At 37.1% G+C, this 19,833-nt stretch overlaps 1 protein-coding gene across 3 annotated transcripts; it reads left to right on the forward strand.

Moving 5' to 3' along the window:
* Positions 1–236: 236 nt before the first annotated feature.
* LOC139122721 (leucine-rich repeat-containing protein 74B-like) lies at positions 237–19,369 on the forward strand. Of its 3 annotated transcripts, none has more exons than XM_070688378.1 (12): positions 237–367; positions 5,957–6,205; positions 7,071–7,178; positions 8,480–8,573; positions 10,969–11,018; positions 12,122–12,209; positions 12,780–12,865; positions 13,642–13,836; positions 14,215–14,310; positions 15,462–15,731; positions 16,617–16,702; positions 17,359–17,600. In XM_070688378.1, the coding sequence occupies exons 1-12, from the start codon at positions 338–340 to the stop codon at positions 17,477–17,479; spliced, it is 1,473 nt and encodes a 490-aa protein (XP_070544479.1). In that variant the 5' UTR covers positions 237–337; the 3' UTR covers positions 17,480–17,600. The 3 variants fall into 3 exon arrangements, with proteins under 3 accessions (XP_070544479.1, XP_070544480.1, XP_070544481.1); XM_070688379.1 differs by lacking the exon at positions 237–367 and adding an exon at positions 4,814–4,980 and having other exon boundaries at positions 17,359–19,369; XM_070688380.1 differs by lacking the exon at positions 237–367 and adding an exon at positions 5,404–5,489.
* The last annotated feature ends 464 nt before the right edge of the window (positions 19,370–19,833 follow it).

Below are 19,833 nucleotides of genomic sequence, written 5' to 3' on the forward strand. Positions count from 1 at the left end.
GCATTTGAGACGGGACGTGATATCCCAGAGGATGGGTGTCGCCATACATGCAGGTCACAATATGCGTGATTAATTAGTCTCTTGATGAAAAAGTCGATTAAAAATTCAAAAGTTCGTGTTCTTCAACTTAGCTCTCTGCACGCAGTGGAACTTACCATTCAACGCGGGAGACAGCCGCTATCAACCGGAGCTTCCAACCGACTTGTCACCGTGACACGCTGACTGTCCGCAGTGGTGTAACTTCTGTTACGACTATACATTCTGAACACGTCAATTTTCTGTGGTTTTGATTTAGATCTGTCTTCAATACCATTTTGGTCGACATTTATACCGAGAGATGCAGAAGAGCTATTCCACCAAGAACAAGGTGAGTGCAATATCGGATATGGTTATATGTGCTCCATTTAGTTTTTAACCCTTTCACCCCCAGTTCCCTGTACACAGGTCCAACTTTACCATAGAAAACAATGGGTTTGGGACAAACCATGGTGGTGAAAGGGTAGGTAGTATGTGCCTTGAGAGCAGAAGACAAACGTTTGCTTAAACCTTCCTTAGGCCAAGAAAATTAAAAAGGTTGTTTCTCATCCTCGCGCACGTCAATTCAGACCCGCCGCGTCAACCTTTTTTCTGCTCATGAGGAAATAAAAAAATAAACGCAAAAATACGCGATGATAGTGCATAACACTGTGCTGTATAAAACAGAACCGTAAACAAAATAATTGACACTAACATTCCATTCAGAACTGCACACATATATCACTGTTATATTAAGCTGTCAAAATTGTTCATTGCTTCACTAAAAGTCAAACCGCAGAACTGTTGCTATACAAAAATAATAAAGCAACACTGCTGTGCATTTATCCCTGCGTGCATTCCTATGTTGTTGTCATGTTTTTTCCGCGTCCTTGTTGAAGAACAAAAAAGAATTGAGAGTAAAAAAAAACCGCGTCACCACATATCATTTTTGAAATATGTCTGGGATGAGAAACAAACTTTTTATTTTTCTTGGCCTTAGTGAAACTTTCAATCGTTCTCTTACCAAATCAAGCAGTCACCACGCAAAGTTTAGTAGAAGAGAAACAAATTACTAATATTTACCGGGAATTAAATTTCAAAATAGCCGCCATCAATGCGTAAATCTGTTAAATTAAATTTTCAATTTTCCAAAAACTAGGACAGTGAATGTGTGCCTTCCTTCAATGGCTATATGAGCTCCTACAATCGATGGAACGAAAACAGTATTTTGATAAATTGAGATTCCGAATATCTGTTCCCAAGGCGCATTCTAACTAAATGTAAGCACACTCTACGCTGTTTGGAACATAAACCTGGGCATTGTTAACGTTGAATACTAGGGTCACAACACAATTATGAGTTGAATATTGATAATTTAATCTCTAACTAAAATGATGTATCTCATTGACGATTTAGCAAAACTGCATAAACATCACTCTCGTGGCAACTGTCTGCCTATCATGCAGTGATGGTTTGTGGACGAAGAATCGTTGGTGATTGGTCACTCTAAAAAGCGCACATCATATGAAATGAAAATTTTCAATCGCAACTCTGTAATTTCCTCATACCCTGACACTGTAAATGTTGCCTTTAACAACAGTTCGCGACATGACGTGCCCGCGATCCGGATTTTGTCCTTACGAGGAATTGAAAATGAAACTTGTTCATATTTAACTGTCCTTTAGGAGCAATTTCAGTAAATTATAGTATGTTTGTTATTGTTTAACCCATTGAGTGCTGTAAATTTTTACAGCAAAATTTTGATGCGAAATCTTACCAATTTCTATATTTTTTTGTAATTTTTTGACAATTTTTGACAAAATGGACATCGCTTTTCATTGGGTAGTTTTTGATCAAAATTTTGGAAAACTGAAAAAAAATTGTTTGGGTGACATTTTATAATGGTGACAAAACTTGACCCTGGCTCTCAAAAAAGGTTAATTAGATACTTTTAGTTCGAGCAAACGTGCAATATGTATTATAATGTCACGTCACATCGAACAAGACCTGCATTTTTTAACATAGGAAAGTATTTTGACCGAATCTTTGGTTGTGATTTCAACATAACCATTCAATGATGATGTGTGAGTCGTGAGAATTTGCGCAAACCCTGCAATCTTAGCTACCATTTGATATATTATGTCTATGAGCTGATTGCAATGGGGATTAGTTTTCAACGGGCATCTTTATCACTCTTTTACGAAGGTAGTTTATATGCACCAGGTGGTCATCGAAACAAGTAAAATTATTAATTAAAACAAGATGATCTAAATTATGAGTTGATTTGCATACAAACCGGACACAAACAATATTGGCGGTAAATGCACAAAGACGTTCATTAATCTTACGATTTACGACTCGGATTTACGAACTCCGGACGGAAACAAGAATATATTTGAATTAAATTAAGAATAACGAGGGAACATGAGAATTTCACGTGATGGGTTTGTAACGTGTCACAGTGACTTTTAAACATTAACTGTGACATGTAAATTGAATATCAAGTGCTGTATTGAAGTTTATGTTTTGATGTTTTGTATTATCTTTATACCGTATGATTAAAGCCACGCCTTAAAGAGAAAAATTAAAACCTCATTCTTAAATGATACGAGAGAGGAATACGACGGACAGGGCAGGAGGGCAGAACGGCCGACGAGTAAAACAAGAAATTTAGACAATGGGAGAAGCGTATCTTTGGCAATGGCACCTGACAAGCTATACTCGTATGTAGCACCATGGCACCTGTTAAGCTATACTAGAATGTAGCACCAAATAACTCTGAATGTCTCGTGCAGTCAATACTTTGAAGATTCCGAGTACTTCTTAGCAGGTCACAGTGAGGTCAAGACGAGTTAAGAGTAAAATCAACCTACAAGCACGAAAAAACGAATAGTAATAACTCCATCTCTTAGTCACATAACTGCTAATGATGGTACAACGTAATACAGTAGACTTTCACAAAACTTTGGGGTTGGCTGTGTGGTGTTCACGGCTTTACTGAGTGACTGAAGGCAAAGCCAAAGGACGTACCTTGTACGTTATTAATGAATGCGTGAAAGTCAAATACTTCGGTTGAATGACACATATATCCCCACTTTCAAACGAAACCGCTCTTGTCAATGATGATCGGCAATCGCCTGACAAAGTGAAAGAAAGTCTCGCGAGATCTCGCATACTTTAATAGTAGCGCACAAATCATTGATTACAATACAAGAACCTTAGGAGAAATCACAGTTTCTTTCATAAGTAACTCGGTGAAAGCAGAAATTGTCATGGTCACAAAAAGGAGTCATCCATTAAAATTTGATGTCGAATCGGCCACTAACCTGATTAGGGAAATTATTGTTTAATGGAAAAAAATCGCGCTTAAAGGTACCTTTCCACGGGGATAAACATAATGATATAATTCAGAAAATAATCTTACGGCATTTCCCTTGTCCTAAGTCCCAAACCTCTACGATTGTGGAGGAAGCTTCCTTTTTTCTCCGTCACCTTTGGATCTTAGAAAACTGATCATGAGAGTCAGTGAGTGCGAAACCGTCTTTGAAAATCTTTGCACACACCCTACTAGTTTGACGAAGATATTGTATTACATAAAGTGTCCAATGTCAACGTTGTGTATAATGATGTGATGGATTAGGCTTGCTATTACTAATATCTTACTTGAGATAAGGTATAGTCACGTCTTATGATGTTTAAGCGTTAAATTTAGTTCTGTTTCGGTTCACTTTTCTGACGATATAGACAGGCTGAAAGAGGAAATATGTACACGTTAAGGAATTGTGACGCGTCTTTTCTAGTCTCCATAGTTACCTAGACACATATTTATATCTTCGTTGAGTTCCTGCTTGATGTTATGTCGTTTATTTCAAGGATTCCATCGTCCTGTGTTGAAGGAACGTGTACAAATTGTTGGGTATAAAGATTGAGAAATAGTCTGTAAATTCAAGGAGGAATTTACGTCGTACATTCTCTATGGATCCACTCTCGGACGATCGAATGACAAACAAAACACATTCGACTGCATTTTAACATTTAGGTCCCATCACCGTGAAGCATCTTATCTAAGCAACATAGTATATGTACGATCAAACTGAATCGACTTTCGTTAAAGGTATATAGTCACCTGTAATCTAAATATGCCCATATATGGTCCAAGGGGCGTTCCTTGGTATTCAAAATGCCCATGTGAGGGCGCTGTTTTTAAAAAGCGGCCACCCGCTTAAAATCTGTGATTGGTTAGATTTTCTCTTTCAATGGTAACTGTGGTAAAATTGGAACAGGTGACAATGTTGCGTTGGAGTCACAAAGTCATTGGTCATCTCCGAAGGGAAAGAAATGACTTGAGTTCGTGCAAAGTTTTCATGAGTCATCAATTCGTATTGTCATTGAGGAAAGAAAAGAAATGTACTTTTCTGGATGCGCTTTCTTCATTTACTTCTCCTTCAAAGTTGATTTGAAATCAGATGGCAAAATTTTGGATGGTAATGGTGTTACGATGGTACCGAATACATTATGTCATCTTTACAACCTAAAGTCACAGTCGCCATAGGACAACAATTCTCATCATTAGAGTCGCGCTTTGTTCATTTTCTTCTTGATGGCGCAGAGCTCCAAAGAATACTATTTGCTTGAAAGGCGAGGTCATCCATGACTGGTTTTAATCGACAAAACTCGCATTTTGTTATCAGGTTGTTGGTTGACGAGGCAACCGGGATAATTAATCTTCAAGTTGTGTTAATTGAGGACATGACGATGCGCATGTAGCTTTGGCGTTGCCAAAACAGCTAGATGATGCGCAGGCGCTGTGGGATTCGCGTTGAGCATGTATTTTATATCAGCGTTCTGTTTTGTGTCCGTACACGCACATATATTTACCGGTATATCGTATCTTTTTCCAAACAATTGAGATAAGACTGCACAAGAGAGTATGGAGTAGTATTTTCATGAAATATTCGTAGCAAGGTGAGTAGAAAGAGAGTAAATTATTTACATTGAAAAAAGCATTCAACAACATCCAAAATGTGTTTCGTTGGAGTGATAAATTGCCCAAGTGAATAGAGTTGATATTATGTTAACGGTAATATATACAAATACATGTATTTCATTTGATTCATGCAGTATACCAAATTATCAAATGCTTTACCATCCATCTTTACTAACACTGGGTAGCAGAAGAAGAGAAGTTTCGATTTTAGGTAAAATTGAGATGTGTAGGCTGTTCAGTTCCTGTAAAAATAATGGCGCCCTCAGTACATGTCCGTGTATTAACCCGATGACAATCCAAAGATAATTGTCTTTCAAGCATATCTCTAAAAAAATAGCAAGAATATTCACGCCCGTATATCGTAGTGAGTTAACGCGGTGTCATTTCGTCATCATCATCCATTCTCTGATCCTAATTTTGCAATTTCCTGAGCGGAAGGAGGCGTGTGTGTGCTTGAGCATTTCGACGCGAAAGTAATACAGAACAGGTAAGTTTACGTCAAACACCGTTGAGGTGAATTTTCATTGATCGATGCTAATGAGGCGATGAAGCGAGCTATTGATCATTGCTTGCACAGCGTCATAAAGACATTTGCTTTTGCCCGGTAATGCTCCTTTTTTCCTACACAAATTCAGCTCGCGTATATTCTACTGGACTTGATGTAATTTCTCGTGTGTTTTTGTCATCGTTTCGAGCATTAAATGGTTTACTTCCCCAATAGTTAGGTTAATCGGTGTTAAAACGTCGTCTAAATTTGAAAAATGTCCACTTTGTGGTGTGTAACAACCGAACAAATGCGGCTATGTATAGGGCAAGGCATATCCTGCTTTTAATGCAGCGGTTTCGAGATCCGCGCCTTTTCTTGCATGCGAATTTTTGAAGACCGCCAAGACTGTGTCGTCTGCGTAGTTTGTATCATATGTGGCACCCATGTGACTTTTTTTTTGCTTTCAGCATACCGCTTACGCCATGGACACAGACAGTGACCGCTTACAGAGCGATGATATATCGGAAAAATCGTCCTCTACCAAATCATCGAATAAAATCATCGACAACGCCGTCTACAAGGAAGCATGTCGCAGACTCCAGGTCGTTCCGTCGTCTCGCTTCATGCGGACTATAAGCAACAATGAACATGTTCTGAACCTGAAACATTGTGGTTTGTCAGCGAAAGACATGAATGCGATTTCTACAGCATTGGTGGTAAGTGATGCAGTTTAGCTTTAAGTTTCTCGGACAAATTTGCACAGAAGTAGGTAATATTGTTAGATCTTTACCATTTCTCTGACATTGACTCGCAAAAATGAAATTTGTTGAGATATATATAAAACTTACAAAAAATGTAAATTTGTAACAAACAACTCGAAAAGTAGATATTCTCAGGATATCAGTCAAAATGTTTTCAACATTTTTAGGTTAGCTAATTTTTGCCCTTGCAAATTGTATACAATAGCTTCCAACACATGTATAAATGATGACTGCTGACGTGTATTTGTTAATACCGGAGGCGTAATGCATGAACAATACATTGTTAAGCAAAAAAATAGAAAAATATCTTCAATAATAAAGAAAATGTGACGCCTTAAAGCCCATTTGTATTCCTATATTTTACAAAAATTCCATCCAATAGTAACTTCTATTAAAATTGCTCCTTTCAGGCAACATAGGCCATTCCCACATTTCCACAGTGGGGGTATGACATATACAGTCTTGTATCAATTATAAAAAATTAATTCAAAACTATGTGTTCAGGGGGGATTAATTTATTGTACTTCTCTTAAGTATTGTAATTCACAGAGCGGGTATGACGTTGGGTGTCAACTGTTTCGATTGAAAATGCACAACAATTGCAGCAACAATTGAAGGACGTTCCGAGAGGCCGTTCACCGATATCATCGATATCTTAATTTCATATTAAAGCAAATAAACATTACCTGATGAAAAAAAACAATAACCTAAAAACTCGTACGTAATTAAAAATATGGAATTAATGATAAAAGATGAGCTACTGCCTGAAGCCCTCATGTCAAAAAATGTGAAAAACTGCTTCGTTTGATCTCCTTTTCAGCGGAATTTGGGCATTACAGAACTGTGTCTGTCGGATAATCGCCTCGGCAAAGATGGTGCAAGACATGTCGCTGATATGTTGACAGAAAATGTCTCCATTGTAACTTTAGTAAGTAGAGAACCTTTTAAATCATTGACGTCGTGTATGGTATTCGATATATAACAATACAGCAGTTATTTGAGGTTTAGAGAGAAAATATTTATAGGCCTTTCATTTTTATTGCCCGTGCAATTCAGATTAGTAAGAGTTGGTGTTGTTTTTAACCCTTTGAGCGTCAAAGTTAATGTTTGCCGCCTTTATAAAATTTAACCTAGACATTTTTTCAGATTTTTTCAATTTTTTCAGATTTTTTCCAAAATTTTGATTAAAAACATTAGCCAATGAAAAGTAATGTCTATTTGATCCAAAATTGTTAAAAATACAAAAATCAAAAAAGTCAATATTGCAGCATACATATTTGAGCCAAACCTTAATTTTAAGATTTAAGTTTTCATGCATTTTCCAGTAATGTATGTATCATACCGAAATGCCTGTTTGACTTGTGAACACATTCGGTAGGCTTGTAATGTCTTATGTTATTGTCAACGATTCAAGACTTAATTTGTAAACATAAAAATTTGCGTATTGTACCGGCTTTATTGCGTTTGCAAAGCTCATATTGTGTCATTCAACACGGGCAGATTATTTGTGTTGTAGAACTAGAGAACGGAAAATAATATGAAAGTTGCAGTGGTTGTGAACTGGTTGCAAACTTGACGCCTATATGTAATCTATATATATGGTACATGACACTCCGTAAAATACTAGTAACTTCAAAATCGACTCTTTCCAGCTGCTTTGTAGTCTGAACGACTACGACTATTTCTAATTTTTATGTCTTGTGAATTATCTGACAGATTACCCAATTTTAAACGCTTTTCTTTATATTATTATAGCGGCAGACGTACTTGTAAAAACAAACGAACATTTCATTCTATTTATACATTTTAATCCATTATTATCCACGTGTATCACATAAAGAAAAAAACACTTTAATCATCTGTTGTCAATATATGTTTCTCTTAAATCAACCTTCAACGTAAAGAAAACAAATATTGATGCTATACTTATTAATGTTTTTCGGTAATTATCTCTTTGTGTTATCCCGATTGGGAAGCTATTAAAGTTTACGACAAGGCATAGCTTCCAATATCCACGATTATTTCCAAAACGCAAAGTTCTATTCGGATAATATAATAAGTACTTCACATGATCAAACTAATTGTAATCATCAAAATTTCAGCTGTAAACGCCCCATATGGCTATCCATTTTCATTTCTCAGCCCCTCTACGTCAATTATACTCATTATCTTACTTCTTATAAATTTCTGCGATCCACATTGTTCTGCATTTGTTTCCTTTTGTTGCAGGATATATCTGACAACAACATAGGGTCGGAAGGCGCCAGAATGGTTTGTGATATGATCGCTGAGAACAACTCACTAACAAGTCTTAATCTGTCGGGTAAGCGACAAACTACGACCACGCCTACCCATCTAGACCCCTCCCTATGTACAAATGGAAACAAAATTCCTAAAAACAGACGTATCCACCCATTAACTGTCCTAACATACTCATTTCCATGTGTTGGCCTTGATTTTGACTTTGTTGATATCGTTATGACTTCCACCGAAAATTTAACCTGCACACGTACACATTCTATTCAGTTAAGTGTTAGGGCAAAATAAAAAAATTACGTGTATTTCAGTTACCTGACCTGCTCGATTTGAAACCTACATTTCATAATTTTGCCAAATTTCTCTCTTTGTTTTTGTTGCGTCACATCCCTCCATCCCTCCATTGGAATGAACAATCTGCCTTATTTCCTGAAAGATTAACGGGTTGTACATGTTTTTGTCCAAGCATATTATACGCTTCTCCAATTTCCTAATAGCATTGCCGTTGTGTTTGTAAATATTGACCGCTGGCAAAGCAATCGGGGCATGGATGATGTATTTCATTTGTACAACACCTATGCTGTTACTGTTTGCTATTATCACCGTATCAATGATGCATGCATTCTATAAAACACACAGAACGGATGATGTCATACTCTCCTTTAGTGGAGAAGACAGCCCGTATATGCTCGTCCAAAATATACATGAGTTAAAAGACAAAGTCATTGTCTTTTTTAAATTATTTCGGTTATTTTTGTTTCATGTGCGATATTATTATCGTTGTTCTAATTCTCTTCACTGAAGCACGTTGAATTATTAATCAGCAGAGCTCTGCTCACAACTTGCCTATGCGCATGACATGTAAATACGCTGATGACGTAATTTCTGGTACGTACCATAATTTATGTCATGACATATTAGCACGGAAGGAGTAGAGATCCGACGACTGGCCATCTAGCTAGCATATTTCAGTGAGCAGACCACATAGCTGCTCACACTAACAGAAATAATCAACATAATTTGAAAAGATAGCGACTTCGTCCCTCTAACGGGAGTATATAAAAATAGATAATGTTATGATCATGTTCATTTCAGTCCAAATGTTGGTGCGTTTATAAATGAGACTATATTATATATGAGAATATTTACATTCTATAATGTGTGCAGTTCAGTATTTCGCACCTAGATGTCAAAGGTCATGGAGATGTTTGCAGACCTCTCGATCATCGCCAAATTGACACCAAAGAAATTTCCGGTTTATCGGGATCGCTTTCCATGTTTCGTTTACTTTTATCTGTATTGGCGCTGGAAAGACGAGAGTTTGACGAAATGAAGATAAACTGTATAGCTCTGACCGGTTATTGCTATACTTGAGAACTTAAAGCTCAAATAAGTGTATGACTCCCTATCTCCGTTCAGTCTAACTATCATGAGATCACAGTTATCATTTTACTTAACTGATTTTCCCATCCAGCGTTGCATCCAATATTTTAAACCTTAAAATTAAGCAAAGTGTCGAACCATAGACCCTTCAAAGTTTTGTTTAGGGTCTATGGTCGAACTATAACCTTTACCAAAAAAATCTCGTTTTGTCTCGTCAGAAAATGTTTGAGAGAAGGTCATAACACAACAGCTTCAAAGATCTCCCGATTACGTTCAGCTTTCCCGAAGGGACGTCTTCAGCTCCAAACCGGTTCAATTCAAAAGTACCGTTAAAGTTGTGTCTTATTCGGGCACTGATAATATACCTGTAATCTCTTTGCGATTTAATGATACCCTTAAAGGTAGAACGCGCCTCGGTGACAGATATTTGGACTCTCAATTCTTTTCTGATCTACCTCTCGTGGAGACTCATTCTTAAAGCTCTTGGAGTAGGAAAAATGTTTACTGTCTTAATTTTTGGAAAATTTAAGATTAGCGGCCATTCTGAATTTCAAGTATTGATAAATGTTAGGTATTTGTTTCTCTTGAACCAAACTTTGCACGGTGACAACTGATTGTTGAACTGTCTGTCTCTGCTTGTCTAAACACGATTGGAACTAATTTGGGATAATTGAATCTTCATATTTTTAAAATTTCTCAAAAATGTTAGGTGCCCTATTGTTGAAAGTTGCAATATTACAAATTACTCATAAAAACAAGTGTATAACTTAAAAAGAAAGCAGATGAGCTTACATTTACAGATTAAAACGACATGACTTCACCATCCCATTATCCCAAATTCGTTCCAATCGTGTTTCTATTTGTCTCATCCGTTCAACATTTGTCAATACTTCACCTGCGTTTGTCAAACTGTCTCTATCCCACGTGTCTCTGCATCTATCTTTCCATATTTTCATTACGACTCTGAATTCATGTCTGTTTCTATGTTACTGACTGTGTCTATTTTCTGTCTCTCTCTCCTCCGTCCGTCCGTCCGTCCGTTCGTCTGTCTGTCTGTCTGTCTGTCTGTCTGTATATAGGGAATGACATAAAAAACCAGGACGGAATGTATTTCTCAGACCTCCTAAGGGTAGGATATTTCACTTTTATTCTCTAAACTTTGTCTGTCTAATTACCAGACACTGTTGCATTCAACTGCATGGTTGTATTGTAACACAGTTCTCTTTCATGGGACGCCGTTCCACATGATTGTGAACTTCTGAACTAACGTACCAAGGATTTCGAGTAGCAGCATGCATATGGGGAATAATAAACTTCTCGTACAAACTTCTCGATGTCGACTTTATATACGATGCAATTTGTGTGATGAAAAATATACCAAGGATAGCTCCCATAGTTTCCGTTTCGAAAAAAAATCCTTCACGTGTGCAATTGCTTTAGTTGGCATAACACCACGTGACATGACGGAAATCGCATCTGAAGCTATCAATCGGTTTGAGGTGGCGTTGCACATAACACAGCATATTTTGCTTAAATTGTTTTTTTTTTCAAAAGATTCACTAAACTTTCATTAATTTCTTGATCAAATATTAAGATTTTGGTAGGGTTTACCTTTTAGCATGACAAACAGTCTAAAGTTGGGTGGCGGGAAGGAAGTGCAAAATTTAAAAAAGCAAATCACCAGATTCCCAGGCTTTTTTCTCCCGTGTTCAACATTACCAAAAAATGAACTCCTCTATGGGTGGGTCAAATTCTATGAAATTTTCACATTATGTTTTTACTATATGACAAAAAGACAATCTTGTTCGGCAATGAAAGTCTGACAATTTGAATGAGAGTTATTTCAACTTTGCTTATCATGATTTTAATCACTGTTTTGAATGCAAGTCTTCCAACCCCTGACATTTAAATAATGCAAAACAAAGTTGACTATTTTTTCCTACATATACTGTAGTTTCAAATGAGATATTACATTTCATAAAGTACTATTAAGGTTTTGACTTAAATTAATAACCAAAATTAAGGTGTTCTACACATGCCCCTAAACCGTACCTCCTTTATCCTTCGAGTAAACTAGTGCTACCATACTAAACTTCAGATTCTCTGCTTTTTCAAAATATGTAGTATGAGCGGGTTTTCATGTCATTTTTGATAAGCAATATTGCTTTGTAAAAAGTGTGTCGGTTTACCAGTAGCGCAACAACAGCTTAAGTACACATCCTTTCATCCTAGAGTCCACGGTCGGGCAGGCTAATTGATCTCAATCTTAGCCACAACCACATTGAGGAGTCTGGTGGCCAACAACTTGCCTTAGCAATCAGTAAGTTAAAACTAAAATTGATGCAGTTTTACGAATTAATGATATACATTATGGAAATAACAGTCATATATCATGTCCATATACTTTGACGAAAACAGACTGTTCACTTCGCCATTAATTCCCATTTAATTTATTAGTCTTTTTACCTTTATTGTATTTCATTTCTAAAGTAAACAGACGTTATTACTCTTTATGATGATGGTGATAGAGAGTTCAAAGATCATTTCAAACATTCTCTCCCAGATAATTTCGTAGTTACATCCCAATATGTGCCTGCCACTGACAGCTTTTGATAATTGATCATTTATGCAGGCCTGTCCAAAGATTACCTGATGAAAGGAGAGAATGGATGTGTGGGTTTAAAACCTGTTGTACCTCGACAAAGTAAATGGAAATTGTACGGCAGACGTGAACGTCCCACTTTAAGCTAGAAATCCTCATGACGAATCCTAAATCGTTATTTCACAGAAACTAAGAGGTGTTAACTTTTTTGTACATTTGTTTGCAAACATGTGTTATGACGGTTGCTAAGCAACCATTCAACATCATTTCTTACGTCATTTTAAACAGAACACAATAGATGGTTGAAAACACTGAACTTGAGTTGGAACCACATCAGAAGAAAAGGAGCCAATTCGATATGCAAAGCTTTAAAGGTAATCACATGCAAATCACGTGGTTTTACGTCTGGTTTCAAATACAGAAAGCTACCTACCTACCTACCTGCCTGCCTGCCTTCCTCCCTACCTACCTCCCTACCTACCTACCTCCCTCCCTCCCTCCCTCCCTCCCTCCCTCCCTCCCTCCCTCCCTCCCTACCTACCTACCTACCTACCTACCTACCTACCTACCTACATACATACATACATACATACATACATACATACAATCATACATACATACATAGGTGGGTAGCTAGGTATACCAGGTAGGTAGGTAGGTAGGTAGGTCCGTAGATAGGCTCAAAGATGTACATACATGTATCGTTAGACTGGTAGAAAAACTTATAAATGAATAGGCAAAGCAAACAGAATGGCGGTTGTGGCGATGGAAGTGTACATATAGCAATATATCAAACGTTTTCTTTGGAACAATTTAAAAACAGTTATGACTGTATAGGTTTCTTAGTGAATATTGAAATGGTCAAAATAAATTTGACCAATTTAGACTCAACGTCACGAATACATTAAATGTCCCGATGTGACAAAAAAGAGTGAATGTGACATCACTCGAGTTCATAAGGTTATTTACTCTGCATGCGAAATAAATGAGGCGAGACCGAGCACCTATTTATTTATCTAAGGTAAATGTGAAACATTGTTCCCTCCCAATTTGTAAACTGTCCTTATGAAAATTTTAAGATTACTTTTTTTTAATGATAATTTTATCATGAGTACTGAATTCATACCTTATCTGCTTCTGTCGTCTCCAGTTGAACGACTGCCTGATGGACGTTGACCTGTCGTGGAACGGGTTGGGCGATGAGGGCGCCGTATTGGTAGCAGAAGTGCTGCAAGAGAATACTGCCTTGCGGTCATTCAGCGTAGCGTATAACAGATTCTCTATCAAGGGCATTAACTTGATCACGGAAGGGCTAAGACGGAACAACACTCTTCAAATCTTCAGAGTAATATTTTAGTGTACAGTAATAATTTTTGATAACATAGAGAGAGCCCAAAGTGCGAACCATAAATATTTAATTATATTTACAACAAGTGCGTTTGGCATGAAGAAATCGGTTCTTGTGTACCATGTGCAGAAAATCCGTCGAAGAGAACGGTCATGCGCGCATTTAAAGCCAGTTGCAAAAATGTTGCAACATTTCTCAACATCGACGGATATAAACTCTCATTGAGAAAAATTTAAAAAGATAGAATGTTGGTTCGTATTTGTACTGGTAAAACAATATAAACACTTGTTTACCGCTACTGTCCCTATAAATATCAGGGCACTACAGCCTATATGAGAACAATTTCTGAAAGTTTTCATGTGATTTTCCCTTCAGGTTGGTGGTAATATGGTGACACATGCAGGCTCTATGGATTTGTTGACAGTGTTAGAGACTAATGTTGACACTTCGATAGTTACACTAGATCTGGGCGTAAGTATTCCGCAAAATAACGTAGGATTAAATTACTCCGGACAACGTAGGATTAAATTACTCCGGACGACGTGCCCTTCAATGTCGATATCTCAATTTTTGAGGCACAACCATCCTCATTGGTTACCTCAAATGTGCTAGAATTGGTTTAAAAGTGATAATAATGAGTGATAAGTGTTACAGAGTATTCTGATGACGCATTCGTGTTTGTTTTCTGTAAAATTGCTTCAAACTGATGAACGCAAAGGGGCAAGAGTTATCTAGGAAATTGTTTTCACCAAACTGCATTGATTTTATGCAGTCGCGTTTAACAAAAGAAGTGGCTATATATATATCGTTAATTGGCCTTCTACAAAGCTCTGTTACACTGTATTTTTTGTGTGCTGTTCATTATTTTTGGTCTGTTTGCAAAAATAGTTTCTTGACCTATTCCAAAAACTATGTAGAAATGCCTTAAGTTTAATTCTCAACACAGCCTGAATAAGTGTAATGTCCCATGTTACCATAGTTACTATTTGAAAATGATTTCCAGTATGGACTTGAATTACAGTAATTTATCAACAATAACAATAATGCTGCATATAGCACATATTGGAGGTTGGAGAAAAATGAATGATATTTGTTTTCGAGAGCAAATGAATGAAAATTTCTTATAAGTTACAGCCACCATCCCTTTAAATGATTCAAAACAGTCCGAAACAGTTACTGATGAATTATACAGGAATAAGAGAGTTACCGAAATTCTTTATTGTAGAAATTTACAAAGTCTACCAACACAACCACACGTACACACTCACATAACTTCATTTTTGCACTGACTATATACACTGTAGAACTGCGATTACAAACTTTGTAGAATAATCAAAAGGGGTGGTCGTCGGAACTCTGCTCAAAGGTTGCCAGGGACCCCTACGACCGATGTAAATACTGTATCTAGGTATGTTGGCGATTGATGAAAGTTGAAACATGCTTGTTAAAAATGAACATCGTAAAATTTATAAGTTGCAGCTATGTTGAAGTGATGCATATAGATATCATGCATGAAATACATTGTTTATAAACAAGAAAGTCGCATACGCGCAGTTCCGACGACCACCTCCCTTTAAACATGTAAATTTTAGCTAAAAGACTGTTTCTTTTAATATACGCAGGACTCTCCGGTGAAGAAGGAATTCATTGATCTCTTGGACGAACTGACCAGTGAACGACCTGAGTTGAATGTTATATACGGACGTTTGGTCAGAGATTTCGACCTATACGCCATACTCGCTAGAGGGCGCAATAAGCATCCTGTGAACCCAGTCTTGGTACTCCGGGATTACATCGTGGAAAACGGTCTAAGATGCCATGACCTGTTTTATCGTTTTGATGAAAATAAGGACCAAATCGTGACAAGGACTGAATTTAGGAGAGGAATATTGGTAAGAGCAATGTTCCAGTTCCTTTGAAGATGATCAAGTTACTATAAAGAGACACTGCCAACAGCTTATAGTATTTGCAGTGTCTTTGATATTGGCTCTTCGGTGCTGGCAGATTGTAAACATGGCTTCAACGCTATAACAAGGTAGTATGCGCTTCGAAAGTGAAAGACTTAAACTTATACTCAAACTTTCCTTAATGAAACTTTCAACCATTTTCTTAGCAAATCAAGAAAAAAATCAGCGGTCATCATGGAAATTTTTGTGCTAGAGAAAAAAATTACTAAACAAATATCGATATTTGAAATTCAACTTGGCCGTCCTCGCTGTGTTTACTATGCGGGGAAAATTGAATTTTTGATTTTCCAAAAACTAAGATGGTAAAACCTTTTCTTACTCCAAGAGCTTTAAAATGAGCCCCAACAAGTGGTAGATAAGATTAGAATTGTAAAAGTTTGAGAGTCCAAATATCTGTTCCCGAGGCGCTTCTACCTTTATGAGAAAATGATCCTTCGAAGACAAAGTGGTTCACGCCACCTTTCCTCAGGTTAATGGAAGCATTATGGTCATGTAGGCAATTTCAATTTAGACTTCTTCTGGGATATACGATAGTTGCCACTGTAACAGTCTAGCGCATTGATTTATAAAGTCTCCAAAAAATATTGAAGTTTTATGAAATCGAACTGGTAAAAACTTACAATGATAAGATATTCTATGCTTGCCTGCTACTGATCATTTCGCACAAGTTTGATAAGCTGCCATGAAGAGATACCAATGGCGAAAATCGACGTTGAATGCCATTATCATGACAAACGATTAAAAGTACTCTGAGAACAAACCATGAAATTGAAATAGTTTTAAATTTACATCTCATTTGTCTTTTCTCAGGGTACGGGACTACCACTGTCAGCTGCAGAACGGGGTCGACTTTACCGACGTATTGACCGAAAAACTCGCGGATTTATTGAATATAAGTAAGTTACAAGAATTACAAAAGATATAATGTGAAACCAACTGAATTTTCGGTTGTCTTGATTCGTAGCATGTGCATTGTCGCCGAGAGAGTAGAAAATGTGTCTTGGAGGGTATCCATGGTGGAAATCAGTGAAACACATAGATACTGATGAACAAATAGGATAAATCTTGAACAAATACGTTTCGAATGAACTGTACGAGTTAAGAGACTACGCCATGCTCGGACAAGCATTGATGTCAACAGTTATTTTTACTGTAGACATGTAGTTCCAAGAGATGGCATGGAATTGAATTCGGGCTGTGCCCTTTGACTGGTCCATGTAGGATAGCGTCCGAGTACATTGCGTTAATATGGTTCAATTTCTGTGGTGATGAAGAGATCAATCGATACATGCATTTGTTGTTATCTAACCTTCCATTCCTACACATTTGGTTTAGCTTCACCATTTTGCCTGGCATAGTTGGAACCAAATACAAAATATAGGGTAGAAGGGTCTAATCTTTGTTATCTTGTACAGACAAGCATGTGCCTGACTCGTTTGCACATAGCGACAATTTTCGATTTAAACCTTGTCAGCTTCTAACTTTCTTCTCATTTCTTAGATTGATGCTAGCTTGGCATACTGTCCCACTCTTGTTTTTGTAATATTTATAGGGATTTCGCCGATGTCTTTGAGGAACGCGTACGGAATGAGCGACGCAGACGAGTTCGCGCCAAGCTGGAACCGAGAGAGCCGACGCCACAGCTAAACTCAGATGATGAGCTGTTAGCGTAGTGATAATGAAGCGATGCACACACGTGTGTCAATCACAAGTCAAATTATATTCAGAACGATGAATACGATTAGATGAACATCACAGAAAAACAACGAAAACAGCATTGTTGTCATGTTGTCTTGTTCTGTGTTAAAGATGCAGCACTGATGATCCCAGCATGATCCGAGCAATCAAAAACGCAAAAGTATGAAGATAAAACTCCCTCTCCGCCAGTACAATCCAATTTTTAACTATTTTGGGTATTTTCTGCAAACAACAAGATCTCGCGAGATTTTGATATTTTAATGAATCAGTCGCCAATCATATGAAATCAGTTAAAGCAAAGTATGGTATCGATATAATGTACCCCCATGGTTGGTAACTTTTTCATACAGTTTCAACTTTGTACACTTGTCCTGTATCAGAAAATCACATTCTGTCAATTCCCCGCAGTCATGAATGACCTTAGTAAGTCTCATGCACGTGTAAAATGATTGAACATAAAACCCCCTCCCCGCCAGTACAATTAATTTTTAACTTTTATTTTCTTTTATTTTCTGCAAACAACAAGATCTCGCGAGATTTTGATATTTTAATGAATCAGTCGCCAATCATATGAAATCAGTTAAAGCAAAGTATGGTATCGATATAATGTATCCCCATGGTTGGTAACTTTTTCATACAGTTTCAACTTTGTACACTTGTCCTGTCTCAGAAAATCACATTCTGTCAATTCCCCGCAGTCATGAATGACCTTAGTAAGTCTCATGCTCGTGTAAAATGATTCAATTCTCTCGTCGTATTATGTGTATCATAACCGATGTTGGTAATACATGCATCTCTCTCGCAAGGTTGAAAGTAATTTGTCCATTCCATCAAATCTGTGAATTTGTTTACCAAGTGTGTAAATCCTGTAATGAATGGTATTGTAACTCCCTGCGAGTTGTGGTTCAGCCACAATTTGTTATTTTGACAAGTTACGCCGGCAACAAGATTAAGCTTGTACATAGAAGCTTCTGTCGGGTCAAAGTTCATCGACTGGGGATCCATGGATTGGTCTTTTCCCATTATTTGAAGAACCTACATGGACAGGGAAATTTTAGAAATATGAGAGAGAGAGAGAGAGAGAGAGAGAGAGAGAGAGAGAGAGAGAGAGAGAGAGAGAGAGAGAGAGAGAGAGAGAGAGAGGGAGAGAGAGAGAGAGAGAGAGAGAGAGAGAGAGAGAGAGAGAGAGAGAGAGAGAGAGAGAGAGAGAGAGAGAGAGAGAGAGAGAGACAGACAGACAGACAGACAGCTAGACGGTGCCAGACATATAAAGAGAGACAGCGATAGAGAAAGAAGCGACAGAAACAGACAAACAGAAAGATTTCCTCAAATGGCATCTTTATTTCAAAGTTATATAATTAATGTAAATACACATCTAACGCCTTTACCGTTTTGTTTCATTTACATCAAGTTCAATCCAGCTGTCGATTTCACCCAGTTTTTACTGTGTATAATGCTCACTGCGAGAACTTCGTGTAAATAATTTACATGTCCCATGTCAGCCTTGGTCGATAGATTGCAAAAAAAAAAATTGTAAATAAATTAAAAAGTTTCAATTTGGTCTACATCCGGACACTGTGTGTTTCCGTATAGTTGCAATATCGTCTTCACTAGATTGTCATTTTTCCTACGTTTCGTGTGCAAAGTTGGGAGAACGAGTGTTTTTTATTTAAATGCGCATTTATGATGATGTTTGTCACAGAGTTTTTAATGATTAAGGAGCGTCATTTTCTTCATATACTTTTAATCATCGCCATCTAGATCGCATTTCGATATGCAACATACTGTGTTTGTCTTTATATTGTTATGATATTGTTTTATCTTATTTACGAATGTCCATTAAAATATTTACAATTGATACTTAATGTATCTTTGTGTTTCACACTAGAGTCTTTTTGTAGTATCATTTGACCTTGACCTATTCACACGTTGATATATTTCGAAGTCTTTTCATCGTCTGAATTCACTTATTCGTCCATAATTGAACACTGTGAGACACATTTACTTTTGTTTCCCGTTTTTTCCCAAGATTCATTTTTTCGTCTAGAAATTCTCAAACTTCAAATATGCATTATTTTTAGTTCATTCATTCTGGAAAAATGACCCTTTTTACATTTTTCATCACTTGGTTTCCCAAATTATCTTACTTTCAGTACCATTCAGACTTGGTTTAAGTTACTGTCGGGGTGTTTTTGATTAGATACCAGAAATGTAACACCTGTTCATACAAAGGTAATGGTTCATATTTTACTGTTCAGAACTGACTTGCTTAAAATATATATAGAAATGCCAGGGGAATAATTCATTTGGTAATTTATCAAACCAGTAT

The sequence above is a fragment of the Ptychodera flava genome, chromosome 22, assembly GCF_041260155.1.
Source record: "Ptychodera flava strain L36383 chromosome 22, AS_Pfla_20210202, whole genome shotgun sequence".
Taxonomy (NCBI): Eukaryota; Metazoa; Hemichordata; class Enteropneusta; family Ptychoderidae; genus Ptychodera; species Ptychodera flava.

Coding starts and splice junctions, on each gene's coding strand:
- LOC139122721 (XM_070688378.1), top strand. CDS start 338: ATGCAGAAGAGCTATTCCACCAAGAACAAG. Junction 13,837..14,214: donor ACACTCTTCAAATCTTCAGA/GTAATATTTTAG, acceptor TTTTCCCTTCAG/GTTGGTGGTAATATGGTGAC. Junction 15,732..16,616: donor AATTTAGGAGAGGAATATTG/GTAAGAGCAATG, acceptor GTCTTTTCTCAG/GGTACGGGACTACCACTGTC.